Source organism: Schistocerca americana, chromosome 5 (assembly GCF_021461395.2).
Source record: "Schistocerca americana isolate TAMUIC-IGC-003095 chromosome 5, iqSchAmer2.1, whole genome shotgun sequence".
In the NCBI taxonomy this organism is placed as follows: Eukaryota; Metazoa; Arthropoda; class Insecta; order Orthoptera; family Acrididae; genus Schistocerca; species Schistocerca americana.
Genome location: NC_060123.1, coordinates 531,195,221 through 531,209,615, shown reverse-complemented (window position 1 = coordinate 531,209,615; position 14,395 = coordinate 531,195,221). Strand labels below are relative to the sequence as shown.

The window sequence follows — 14,395 nt, the reverse complement described above, 5'->3', positions numbered from 1 at the left end:
TTGCATCAATCATATGCTGCACGGGCAGCCTATCTCAAAGCACTGATCTGTAGGTGTTGAGTTTTGTGTGAAAAGCAAAACTGTTTGCACGGGCAGCCTATCTCAAAGCACTGAACCGTAGGTGTTGAGTTTTGTGTGAAAAGCAAAACTGTAAACAATCACATGCTGAATTATTAGTGTGTGAAGTAATAATTATGTACGTACCCAATAAAGAAGTTTGTACACAGGCACTGAAATTAACAAATCTCGAACAAATATTGACAATACCAAAAATTTTTAAATTTCAGACACAGCACAGCAGTATCTCGAGGGAATCAGCACATCTTTAATACAACTGTTTAAAATATTGAATGCTGCACAGCAAAATTTTAATGACAGTCAACTATATTCTGTAAAATAATGTTCTTAATCACACCACAGTAGGTGTGTTGGTCTTTTTATCTTAGTGAGATACAGAGATTACACAAGTACACACAAGAAAACTACTTTTGGGGAGCATCTTCGAGAATCTAAGGATAATATGGTTGGCATTGACCACAATTTGAAGGTCTTACACAACGCCCCTAAAGGCAAGAAACTTGATATTTTAGAAAGCATGCAGAAATACAGCCACAGAAAACCTATAAAGAAAATGTTCTTAATGATCAGTTAGATTTTGCTTATGACAATTTCTTCAGAATATTTCATGATGTTCTATAAATTTAGTGTGTTTTAATTAGATTTTGCTATGTACCTTATTTTCCGTACTTACGCATCAACTGTTTCTGCAGCTAAAAAATTCAGTTTGCCCCTTGGGCTTTCAAAATTCTGTTTGCCCCTTGTACCTAGTTATTTCATTTTGGGCTACATTTCGTGCCACTATACTTTTATTTGGGTAGATGTGGTATTGCAAGCAATTAGTTGGAATTCAAGTATACTGACCCTATTTCACTCAGTTTACTTGTAATGTAAGAGATTCTAGTTAGTTTGGCTCCTTGTGGTATAACGGTGTCGAGCCTAGACCTCGAGCTATGCACCATTGTACATGACTTATAAGTGATGATATTAATAAAACAGTGGAAAATCCAGCATGGAATGTAACAATATTGTGAAAAGGAAAGTTCACACTTACCATATAGCAGAGATGCTGAGTTGCAGATAGACACAATAAAGAGACCGTCACAAACAAAGCTTTCGGCCTGTAAGGCCTTCTTAAAAAATAGACCACACACACACACACACACACACACACACACACACACACACACACACACAAACGCAACTGACACACACAGGACTGCAGTCTCTGGCAACTGTAGCCACACTCATGATATTATTTACACATAAATGTAAGGCTAATATCTGGTAGCATACAAACGCTAGGTGCCAGAAGTTTTTAGAGCTATTGTGGCTAGGACCTCTGCATTTTTAATGTTATGTTGCCATACATAGACCTCGAGCTACATTGTTGTATAAAGGTTTTGACGTAACTCTTAACTATACTGGTACACATATTTCTTGGTCAAAGGAAGAGAGTATCCTCATATATGCAGCTATAGGATGTAGAAATTGTTCACATCCTTGCCTTCAGTACCTTTCGGATTACGGATTGGAAGTAGGTCTTGTGCTAAGCTGGTGTGAGAGGGTGTGTGTAATCGTCTGCTTTACTTCTTGTTGTTAAGGGACAGTTTTGTCAGGTTGTATACTGAAGCTAAGTGTCAGAGTGTTTTATGTATAATGCATTAGATCTTAATAGTTTCACTGAGTGTTGTTGAAGGTTAATCTCTAACTGCATTGCTGTACAAATGGCAGATTGTTGAATACCTCCCCAACATCCCTTGCAGTTCGTTGGGTAGATAGAGGAAGATGCTTTCCTAACACAGGCTGTGTCTAAGCAGTCGGATATCTCTTATTTCGGTATTGCTCCGACAATGTTTACTGTACACTAATAATGTACGATGCATTTCATAGGAAGATTTCTTGTGATGTTTCGGCCATCTACTATTCACATAAAGGTGATATTCAGTTGCTAGGAAGAGGCTGCAAATTATAACCGTTAGTCCTCCAGCATTTGTTGGACATTCACTTGACATAGATTCTAAGCTACGTTTGTGTGTATCTACATTATACCGGTTAGATAAATGACGGTAAGGCTCAATTGCATACACAAGCTAGGTCATCATTGTGTTTCAGTTGCAAGATGTTTGTCCTGGAAATAGTTCCAACTTTATGTTGGGGATGTGGGTATTGAGCAACTTTGCTGTACAATTGAAACATTATTGAATATCTCCTCATATCTTATGTACATTTTGGTGTAGATAGAAGGCAACAGAAACAGTTGTTTAGCCGCTGGATGTCTCATATTTCACTATTACTCATCAGTATCTGGTACTATGGTTTGAACATAGACCTTGAGCTACGTAGCGGAATATAAGTGGCACGTGTGATGATATATTCCATAGCTAAGTTTATAGCAAATTTATAGCCTTCTAATGTTTGGGTAGAAGGTAGTTTTGCCTGCTGCAAGCAGGCACAGAGTATTAGGTGTGGTTAGCTCTTTTGTACCTGTGACCATATGCTGATACACATGGACTTCGAGCTACAATGGCATAATAGAACAATTTATTAAGAGTAGTCTCCGAGTATTCTAGTATTAATTATTTGAGCCCATTCTGGATCTCTGGCGTATCCTGTGAGTTATTCAGAGTTCTATCCACACTGGATTGCCTTTGTGTAGGTTGACCACATGACAGATAGATGGCTACTGTAGTGCTTCAAGAATTTCCATATAAATTCTAGAACCACTTGGCCTTCCTCCATCTCGAACCCACGATATTTTAAATAGAAGTATGAGAGAGATGAATCTGACCTACTACGCATTGTATGTTTGTGTGTGCAGGTCTAAAAACAGTCACGAGCAAAATGTGGACGTGGCAGCCGAACGGCGGCCGACAAGTACCTGCTGTACGATCCATAGTGTTTCAGTGTATGTGTAGAGAAGAGCCTGTGCTATTCTTTGCTGGTTTAGTAACTGCGATGATTGTTAAGAACAAATGAAGAAATGAGATTAGACTTTTATGTAATTCATGTGTTGGACTTGCTAGAAACAAGACATGTTCATATTATCTGGGGGTTATTAAACCAACCCTGTTGTAAATGTATCCTAATAGAGTCTAATGTTTGATGACTTGATTGACTCACATGAGTTCTTATGTTTATATGACAAGTGGTGAATTTGCTTTTTGTGGAAGTTGAAATATACCATGACTGAACTAAAGGTATTCTTCAAGTACCACATTATTTCAGAAGTAGAGAGAGAGAGAGAGAGAGAGAGAGAGAGAGAGAGAGAGAGAGTCTGATAAATTCCCTTAACCAGCATTATTCTTCCGAGAAGTTTTTGGAGATCGACATGGTCGGCTATCCAGAGAAGATCGGCTGTGCATACAAAGTAAGTCAACCTATGGGAGAGAGGTGGGAAGTTTGCAAACCAGCTCCACATCACTTCTTGTCATCTAAAGTGTTAGAACGTGGCGACCGGTGAAAAAGGACCGGAAAAAACAGGAATTAGAGAACGAAAACGAGAAAAGTGGATGTTGCATGTTGCCATAACAACCAAGGATAACAAGACGAGAAAACAGTTACGAGAAACTTGATTTAGCCCAGAAATCAAATGAATAAGAAAATTTGAGAATGTGGCAAAGGGAAAGAAGTAAGGAAGTAATAACAGTAAAAGAACGGAAAGAAGACTTCGACATATCAGACTAAGAAGAGATACGATGAGAATAACTCAAATAAGAAGATCCAGTGTGGGGAGTATACAGCTCTCACACACACTGCAGCGCCGCTGATGCGGAAACCAACAACTGACGTCACCGGCACCAGTTGCTGTTCGTCGGTGCTGATTCTACATCGCGCCGACGCCAACGCGGAAACCAACAACTGATTACACCGGCACCAGTTGCTGGTCACTGGTGCTGATTCCACACCCGCTCACCGACGCAGCATAAAACTCTACGCTGGCTGATAATAAAGTTGAAGAAACTGTTCAATACACTGTATTTATACTTAGAATTATTGTTTTAAAATGCTTACTAGATGTAAAATTGGTAAAACCATGGAAAACATACAGTTCGTTGGAGAAACATCAGAACCAGCCATGGCAATGAAAGTGAATAAGGAGGTGCCGGACTGATCTGAATTAGTATACCTAATCAAAGCTCAAAATGATAAATTAGACGCACAGAGCACAGATTCAGCGGCTTTAAGAAAGGAACTAAATGAAACTTCTAATGCTCAGAATGAAACTCTAAAGAAAGAACTAGGCTCTGTAAATTCTCAATTAAATTAGCTAAATGCCAAAGTAGAATCGCAAAGCAAAGAATTTGGTGGTTTATGTGAAAGCATGGGGGCTTTAAAGACTGAATTTGATGATTTAGATAATAAGGTAGAGGATTTGAAATTAAAATTAATGAATGAAGTAACTAACTCTTTAAACCTCCATGTAAATCAACTGTTCACTGACTTTAGTCAGAAACAGAATGACCAAATCCAGGGTTTGACAAAGAAATTAGAAATTGATATTGAGGAAAAATGTTGTTGTTGTTGTCTTCAGTCCTGAGACTGGTTTGATGCAGCTCTCACTGTGTGAGCTTCTTCATCTCCCTGTACTTACTGCAACCTACATCCTTCTGAATCTGTTTAGTGTATTCATCTCTTGGTCTCCCTCTACGATTTTTACCCTCCACGCTGCCCTCCAATGCTAAATTGGTGATCCCTTGATGCCTCAGAACATGTCCTACCAACCGGTTCCTTCTTCTTGTCAAGTTGTGCCACAAACTCCTCTTCTCCCCAATTCTATTCAATACCTCCTCATTAGTTATGTGATCTACCCATCTAATCTTTAGCACTCTTCTGTAGCACCACATTTCGAAAGCTTCTATTCTCTTCTTGTCCAAACTATTTATCGTCCAGTTTCACTTCCATACATGACTACCCTCCATACAAATATTTTCAGAAATGACTTCCTGACACTTAAATCTATACTTGATGTTAACAAATTTCTCTTCTTCAGAAACGCTATCCTTGCCATTGCCAGATTGTGGTCAGAGTCCACATCTGCCCCTGGAAATGTCTTACAATTTAAAATCTGGTTCCTAAATCTCTGTCTAACCATTATATAATCTATCTGATACTTTCTAGTATCTCCAGGATTCTTCCATGTATATAACCTTCTTTTATGATTCTTGAACCAAGTGTTAGCTATGATTAAGTTGTGCTCTGTGCAAAATTCTACCAGACAATTTCCTCTTTCATTTCTCTCCCCCAATCCATATTCACCCACTATGTTTCCTTCTCTCCCTTTTCCTACTCTTGAATTCCAGTCACCCATGACTATTAAATTTTCGTCTCCCTTCACTACCAGAATAATTTCTTTTATCTCATCATACATTTCATCAATTTCTTCATCATCTGCAGAGCTAGTTGGCATATAAACTTGTACTACTGTGGTAGGCATGGGCTTCGTGTCTACCTTGGCCATAATAATGCGTTCACTATGCTGTTGGTAGTAGCTTGCCCGAGTTCCTATTTTTTTTATTCATTATTAAACCTACTCCTGCATTACCCCTATTTGATTTTATATTTATAACCCTGTATTCACCTGACCAAAAGTCTTGGTCCTCCTGCCACCAAACTTCACTAATTCCCACTATATCTAACTTCAACCTATCCATTTCCTTTTTAAATTTTCTAACCTAACTGCTTGATTAAGGGATCTGACATTTCACGCTCCGATCCGTAGAACGCCAGTTTTCTTTCTCCTGATAACGATGTCTTCTTGAGTAGTCCCCACCCGGAGATCCGAATGGGGGACTATTTTACCTCCGGAATATTTTGCCCAAGAGGACGCCATCATCATTTAACTGTACAGTAAAGCTGCATGCCCTCAGGAAAAATTACGGCTGTAGTTTCCCCTTGCTTTCAGCCGTTCACAGTACCAGCAGAGCAAGGCCGTTTTGGTTAGTGTTGCAAGGCCAGATTAGTCAATCATCCAGACTGTTGCCCCTGCAACTACTGAAAAGGCTGCTGCCCCTCTTCAGGAACCACACGTTTGTCTGGCCTCTCAACAGATACCCCTCCGTTGTGGTTGCACCTACGGTACGGCCATCTGTATCGCTGAGGCACGCAAGCCTCCCCACCAACAGCTAGGTCCACGGTTCATGGGAAAATGTAATATGGTCGAATACCTAATTAATGAAAAGTTAGGATCATTTGAAAATATATGTAATGTTAAGTTTGATGCTGTAAAGTATGGGTTGCATACTTTAAACGAGTGTGTCGACAAGCAAGATAAGTTAATGCCAATAATCCAATTGCAAATTACAGGCATTAATAAAAAAGTAGATAATGTAGAAAGAAACTTCAAAGAAAAACTAGCAAACTCAGACATCATCATAAATATAAATAGTCTGGAGGAGCAGGTAGAGGAAATTATAGATTGGAAAGCCACTGAGAGAACAACATCTGGGAATGCATCGCCTATGGTTTCTTCCGAATTAACTGATACCAGGAAGAGCATAGAAGAACTCTAGAGAGAAGTCAAACTTATCCACGATAGAGTAGAGTATAGAATAAATTTACCTAACATGGTATTGACTAATGAAGTGGTGATTGTTTTGCAATGGGAAAAATGTCCAAAGAAATGTAAAGAGAAGTACTGGTCTGCACATGTTCAAGTGAAGTTAATATCAGATCCATGGGATCTGGGAGGAGTCATCTACCTCCCAGGGACGTTAACATTCTGTGTTAACGGGCGGAATGATGACCGTTGGATCCTAAGTTGTTTTCGGTGTTTCTTCTGTAATAATTTTCCTGCACTGAATTCCCCCAAACTCTTAAACTATTCTATCATCCCACACTTAGAGGTACTGGTAAAAACCATACCAGTGAGAATTTGTTATTATGACACCCAAAATTGCTCCTGGTATGTGACAGCTTCATCCTCAGTTGTTAAGAGGGTTTTCCCACCAGGAATTTTGACTGTGTCATCCTTGGTTTTTAGAGGGTTGTGCCCGCTAGGAATTTTGATTGCGTCTTCCTCTGTTATTCCACGGGTGCCCCTAACTGTCCTCATAAATCATCCCGGCTTGCCCCAACTTATCCTGGCTTTACTAGGCAGCGACATGAGGTGGGAATTGGTACACATATTATCCCTGAAATAAGATAGATTAAATCTTCCTAGCCAGCCATTCTCTCCCGTGGTTTTGATTGTAATGTCGACAGCAGTCGACGCGCTATCCATATTTAGTTAGGTTTTATTTTTGCCTGAATTAGTTCTTGTAAGTAATCTCTTCACCAGTTTTCTGTGCAAACCTGTGGACAGAAGCCTGGGTGAAATCAACATCATTACATCTGTATATTCTATTAATATGAGTCATAATTACAAATGATTCCAAAAATTGTCTTCTTGAACGCTGCCTGGTACTCCTCCTTTTGTCACATAGTTCTAAGTAAGTAGGGGGAACCATACCTGGCACATAACTTTCAAAATAATTTCTGAATTCGTGAGAATACCATTCTCACACTGAATGTAAGATTATCGATTTAAAGTCACTGAAGCATATTTATCTTAGTAAACTGAATAGGATTTTATATTTGTGGAAAACATTATATTGTGTGACTAATTAAATGACTGTGATAATGGAATATATAATTTGATACTTGGTACAGAATATTTATACCTTTCGTGAGATGTGACGTAGACGGGAGGGTTTGTATCAATTTCGAAAGGGGGCGGATATTGTAGGTAAAGCATGATTTACACTAACAGATGCAGTACTAATTTTGCAATTTTCGGTGCACGTATGAAATGAGAAATTCGTTGGCTATGCTAACTCAAAACCAAATTACCATCTTTCAATCTGACCTAGACCTCAGGCTATAGTACAGATCAACTGTAACTCAATCAATAGTTCCAGTATTGACTTCTCAGCTGCATTCAATTACCATTATACAAAAATATCTTTAAATTTTCTGTTCTGTACTAATAGTTCCACATTCTTTGGCACATCATTTATTATTTGTGGTGGCGATGCATAAATACATTTTATAAAAGGTCTGAAACAATCCTGAGAATAAATAGTAACAGTAGATTGTGGGGTCAGGTTACAAGCCTTACTGTTACTTGGCTGCTGTACATTTCCATCTTACAAAGCATCAAAGTGCTCAATGCCAACGGTCTTGCCACAGTGGCAATATCGGTTCCCACCAGATCACTGAAGGTACATGAGACTGTTGGCTTTGATTAGCAATTTGATGGGTGACCATCCAGGACTGCTAAGTGCTGTTAGTAAGCAGGATGCACTCAGCCCTTGTGGGAGTCCTGGTCATGAAAACTGACAATGGCTGGGAGGTGTGCTGACCACATGCCTCACTATCCGCATCCAGTGAGGCCCATCGGCTGAGGATGACACTAAAGTAGGGCGTTATTGCTGGTCCTCTCAAGACTGCTTGGGCAGAGAAAGTGCTCATTACTACAATAAAAATGATGTGTTTTGATTTTAGTATTTAAACCACATTATGTCAAATTATTCAGTGCCATTAGGCTAAGTGCAACACAATACACTCGTTTAAATTCTTCTATTTGTGAATATTCATCGTCACAAAATTTGATGGTAGACAACACTCAACACTTGTGGGTCAGAATATGGAAATTCATTTTAGTACGGCAACACTTGAGAATATTTTACTTACACTTCTTTCCTTCTTGACAAACCACGTCGGGTATCTTAAGCGTGGGCGACATTTGAGCCTCTTTCCTCTGCTCTGAGTAATAATGCTATCGAAACTGAAACAAGATGAATGTTTACTGTAAAGTCTTAATATTGTTACCGGTTACTGTCCAATATTTGCGTACGTAGTTTATGAATGTAAAGTACGAATATCAACAATGACATTTCCTATAATTATCTCCTTCTTTCAATTTAAGATTGCTGTAATCGTTTCTACTTAGAGCAATATGACAGTAGCTTACCTCGGTTTCAAAAAGCAGATATTAGTTTGAATAGACGCAAACACTTTCCACACTGTTCCGGCAGCCATCTTTGTTGTTATGCCAGTACTCAATGCATTGGAACGAGCGTTGAATCAGTGTTTTACCTGTTATGAACAATGTTTACATCGGAACAGCGTTATGAATCCATCAGGAGCAGTATCTGGAACTGAGCTCTATGGTAATGTGATCAAATGTTGATGTACTCAAGAGCTACAATTATATACTGTGGTTAATATACTGTAAGCTTGTCAAGGGCCTCATCGATCTTTTTTCTGTAAAGAAAAAAAGGACATTGTGGAGAAGTGTGGGTGATGCATGTGTACGGTGTTTCTGTCAGATTTCAAAACTGTGCCCTGACATTTAATGTATCATTGAGAAATTTGTTAAGTTTGACGATTGGTCTGTGATTTAAGAGTGAATAATTGTACACAAGCATCACGATCATCAATAAACTTAACGCTATTGCCACATGACGTACGTTCTTCCTATATGTCATGTTATTTAATTGAAGTCCCAGTTCAATGTCGAAACTAGCGTTTGATTGTGTCTATAATGTAGTTACAGATACCCTGCGCTGAGCATGATTTCCGGTATTCCTTTTAGCGAAACGCAAATTTTGGGTAACGAAGCCCATAGTGTTCAACACATTTGTCTACCGGTATGTTCTCGCGCAATCTGTTTATTTGATTCATGACTCACCAAAAACGGCAATATCTCATTGGGCAGTATATAAATATCTCCTGTATTTGGCTGACACTCTTCTGCGTCGTGTCCATTGTGTTTCTTGTGTTATTAAAAATGTGGAAAACAGCTGGAGTTCCGAAGAAGTAATTTAATTTCTACCATTAAACGAGTGCTAGTAAAGTTTCCATTTGGTACTACTCAGTTACGTCTAGGGTTATGTTTTCAGGCAGTGTTAGCTGTGTGTCAACAGTGCTACACAGCAATACTATGGAAAAATTTGCTGTTGGAGAGTTGGCTGATATGAGCCTTGTATTCGGGGTCACTAAAGGCAAAGGAGGAGTGGGCCACCGACACTATACTGAGCTGTTCCCACATAGACAGCATACATGTCACAGCACTTTTGTGGGAGGGGTTGTTGCATTAGTCTTGAGTTTTGTGTTGCACATTTTAGTTATTGTATGTTATGGCTTCTTCTCTGTTGTGAAGATGTTTTCACAGAAACAAGGCTGATTCTGGTAGCAAACAAAATAAATTGTAATTACATTACTCTATAATGAACCACTTGAGATTATGGATCCCTTATACAAAAATATCCAGAAGGTATCCCTGAAAACCTGTGAAAGTATGTCAGTGGAGTTCTGGTTCACCTTGTATATATGTACCCCTTCTCCTTCAAGTACGTGCATTGTGAATTGTGGAAAGGTTTTTGTCTAGTAACAAAAAACAAAAATTGCCTTTATATAAAAAATAAAAACAGATTTTTGTGTAGTAGTAATAATAAGAAACCTCTTCCCTACTAGTTGATGGCTCTGATCATTGAAACACACTTGTATATGTTTTTGGTTGACACTATAAGTCTACACAATAGTTTGATTATGGGTTTGCACCTTGCACATGTAGGGTCAAATTTTTATTGTTCAATAACATGCCTCATACAATCAAAGATTTGACGTAGGTGACTTATGATATAGTTTCAGCAGGCATTCTGGCTGTGCCAGCTGATATGGATCTACCATCTTCCAACCCACCAAGGAAAGACAGAGAAGAGGAAGGGGATGATGGGAAATAAATGTGAGACAGTGAGAGGAATTTGACAAAACTGTGAAAGACCTATGTAAATCAAAATAAGCCATCTGGAATTGACAAAATTCTCTGAGATATCATTGGGGGGAACCAACCATGACAAAACTCCCACCTGGTATATAGCAACACTGGAAAGTCTTAAACAAAACCACACTGCTAAGTGGCACAGATTTACTTTGTGGTCAGCTACATATAGTGCACTGTAATGCTTTTTGTGGCCACAGTAATTGGCAACAAACTATTTGCCACATCCTCTTAATTACAATATGTACTGTAACCCATGTATATGCTCGCTGTAGGGTAGATTAGACAGGGGACATATCATTAGACTGCAAGAAGAATGTAATGGAGCAAGAGGAATTTTCAATACAAGTTGCCAGCTTTGATCACTGACACAATGTTAATGGTTGCTGCAATGTCACCTTTTGGTGCATACATTCACTCTTTCGTTGTCAGTTGGCAAAGGAAGAAATGTGAAACTAAAATAACCTGGTTGTGTAGACAGACTGCTCTGTAGCTTATCCCATTTCAGAATATCATTACTGATATCACATTATAGTCTGTATCCTATGTCACTGGTCAAAGCTGTTGACTCATATCAAATATTTCTTTTTATCCAAATGTAATAACTCCAATACCAAAGTAAGCGTGCATAGAAAGGTGTCATATTACCAAACAATCAGGTTCATATCTCATGTTTGAAAATAGTAAAAAGAATTATCTATACAAGAATGGACTGACTGATAGAAACCTCCTTAGTAGAATGACTGCATTTTTTTCAGTATCATACCAACAAACTTAAATCTGTCACCTGATTTTTCTATGACTGATCCATTTTGATAATTTTACTTCTTATCCCCACTAATAGTTACATCCAGGCACACTGTCCAGTCACATTAATGTGACCACCTGTCAACAGCTTGATTAACCATCTTATGCAGTAAAGGCCACTGCGAGATGTCCAGGAAGTGTGTCATTGAAGTTCTGGAAGGTACCAACAGGGATATGGAGCCATGCTGACTCCAGTGCTGTGGCCAGCTCCTAGGTTTCTCAATTGAAGATCCATGGTGTGAGGTGGTCTCACAGATCCTCGATTGAGTTTAAATCTGGGGAGTTTTGTGGGCAGGAGAGAATGCAAAAATATAACACTATCACATAAAAAACCCCTTAGAAGTAGCCAACACATTTAACAACTTTTTCACAGGTGTTGCTGAAAATATGTTACAATCAAACTTTAAGGGCACCCAGGCAAATGAATATAAAATAAGTGCATGTAGAGGATCAATGTACACCAGTTCTGTTTCACAAGATGAAGTAGCTAAAGCAATAAAAGGACTAAAAAATTCCAAGTCGGCAGGTATTGATGGTATACCTGCAACAATGTTAAAGAAGAGCGCATCAAACCTAACTGAAGTACTCACACATTTATGCGACTGCTCACTTCAGGCAGGCACTTTCCCTGATGTGTTGAAAACATCAAAAGTTATTCCTGTGTATAAAAAAGGGGATAAAGACAATGTAAATAACTACAGACCCATCACAATTTCCTCCTGCATCTCTAAAGTACTGGAAAAAGTTATGTATGAGAAACTTATGAAATTTATAAATAAAAACAGGATCCTATGTAATGAACAACATGGATTCAGAAATAAGAGGTCAACGACAACTGCTGTCTATGAGTGCATCAATTCCATCCTAAACCTGATGGACAAAAAACAGGAAACAACAGGAGTCTTTATTGACTTGTCAAAAGCTTTTGACATGGTGGACCATAAAATTCTGCTATCAAAGCTAGAAAGATATGGTATTCGAGGTCTGTCCAACAAGTGGATCAGTTCCTTCCTGCATAATCGTATGCAGGCAGTGTGCGTCAAGCACACAAATATTCAACTAAAAACTGTATCTAATCACTTATCTGACTGTAAACAAATAAAATGTGGTGTACCCCAAGGATCAGTATTGGGACCCCTTCTGCTTCTTCTGTACATAAATGATCTAAGCTTAAATATTGATGCACAAAAAAAAATCATATTTGCAGATGACACCACGATTCTACGAAAAGGAGGCGACGATGAACAGTTACAACAGACAGTAAACATGGTCACGAAACAACTTAGCAGCTGGGCACAGAGTAATCAGCTTGTAATAAACAGTAAGAAAACCGTTGCTCTAAAATTCCACAATCAGTCTCTATCAATGACGAAAACCAGTTGGTAACAGTACTGAAACCAATTTCTTAGGACTTTGGCTGCAGAGTAACATCAGATGGAATAAGCATGTTGAAAATCTCAATGCGGAACTGAGCAAAACATGTTACCTTCTTTGTTCATTAAAATCGTGCTGTAGTGAGAAAACAGTATTGAATGCATATCATGCGTACTTTCATTCTCGTCTTAGATATGGGGTCACCTTCTGGGGAAGCTCTAAAACAGCTAATAGCACTTTTAAACTACAAAAAAAAGGCCATTAGAATCTTGTTTGGGTGCAAGCCTAGAGACTCTTGTAAACCCCCGTTCAAGAAATCTGGTATTCCTCCATTACCATGTGTATATGTTGTGGAAACCCTTTTGTTCTTTAAATTAAATGTAATAGGCAAGGACCGGAGACTGCAAAAAAACTGTGATATACATGAGCACTTTACCAGACAAAACAGAAACTTAATATGACTCAAATCAGCACAGCACTGTGCCAAAAAGGTACTTTTTGCATGGGAGTTAAGCTTTATAACAAACTTCCTGAAAACATAAAAGCTATCACTGGGGTCAATACATTTGGAAAATCTTTAAAGTCATATTTACAGCATCACTGTTTTTACTCCATTGAGGAATATTTAAATTTATGAAATGTGTTATATAAATACTTATGTGTAAAGTGTATTATTGTAAGCTTAAATATGTATGCCTTGAAATGACTTTCAGCCTGTATATTTATAACTTGACTTGTCCAATGTCTTATGCATAAGCTGCTATGTAGACAACAGGACCAATAAAATACAATCTACAATTGTGGTGATCTTTGGACACATTGCAGGGTTCTGCTGGTAGATGCCATGGTGCTGAGGAAAACCACACTGCATGGGGAGGGGGGGGGGGGGGGGTTTGGCTCCCAAGGACACATGCATACTTGTGTTGATCCATCTTCAAAATGATGAGATCATCCAGGGAATACCACTAAAATGTTGGCCTCAGACCACAATGCTCCCTTCCTCTGGCCTGGACCCTTCCAATCATTGTTGCAGGGTTTTGCTTTCTGATTTCACACTGTTCACGCCAGTGGCCATCTGTCCGATAGAAACGTGATTCATCTGAAAAGACCACCTTTTGCCACTCAGTGGACATCCAGTTCAGGTACTGGCGTGCAGAATTCAGCCTTCATCACTGGTGAACAGCAGTCAGCAGGGGTGCATCACCCAGTCACCTGCTGCAAAAGCCCATATGTGATGATGTACTCCGAACAGTCATTGAGGATACACTGTAAGCACATTGGTTCATCTGGGCACTCAGCTGCTCAACAGTAACACATCTATTCACCCGTACACATCTCCATAGGTTTTGTTCAACCCTGTGACCTATGGTCCTTGGTTCACCACAGTTGCCT

At 38.9% G+C, this 14,395-nt stretch overlaps 2 protein-coding genes across 5 annotated transcripts in view; one reads left to right on the top strand and one right to left on the bottom strand.

Moving 5' to 3' along the window:
- Positions 1-9,303, bottom strand: part of LOC124616775 (39S ribosomal protein L3, mitochondrial) — an 82,324-nt gene extending 73,021 nt beyond the window's left edge. The window contains exons 1-2 of the mRNA XM_047145169.1: positions 9,011-9,303; positions 8,731-8,824 (exon numbers count right to left, since the gene is read on the bottom strand). Of these exons, the coding sequence (XP_047001125.1) occupies positions 8,731-8,824; positions 9,011-9,078 (162 nt within the window). The 5' untranslated portion in view covers positions 9,079-9,303. The remainder of the gene's footprint in view (positions 1-8,730; positions 8,825-9,010) is intronic.
- The window catches only part of LOC124616774 (zinc finger protein 714-like), a 306,681-nt gene continuing 301,351 nt past the window's right edge, over positions 9,066-14,395 (top strand). For 2 of the 4 annotated variants that reach the window (XM_047145166.1, XM_047145165.1), the window contains exon 1: positions 9,066-9,209. In XM_047145166.1, coding sequence (XP_047001122.1) covers positions 9,089-9,209 — 121 coding nt within the window. In that variant the 5' untranslated portion in view covers positions 9,066-9,088. Of the gene's footprint in view, positions 9,210-9,312; positions 9,506-9,585; positions 9,690-14,395 lie in introns of those variants that run through there. The other 2 variants (XM_047145167.1, XM_047145168.1) reach the window with 2 other exon arrangements.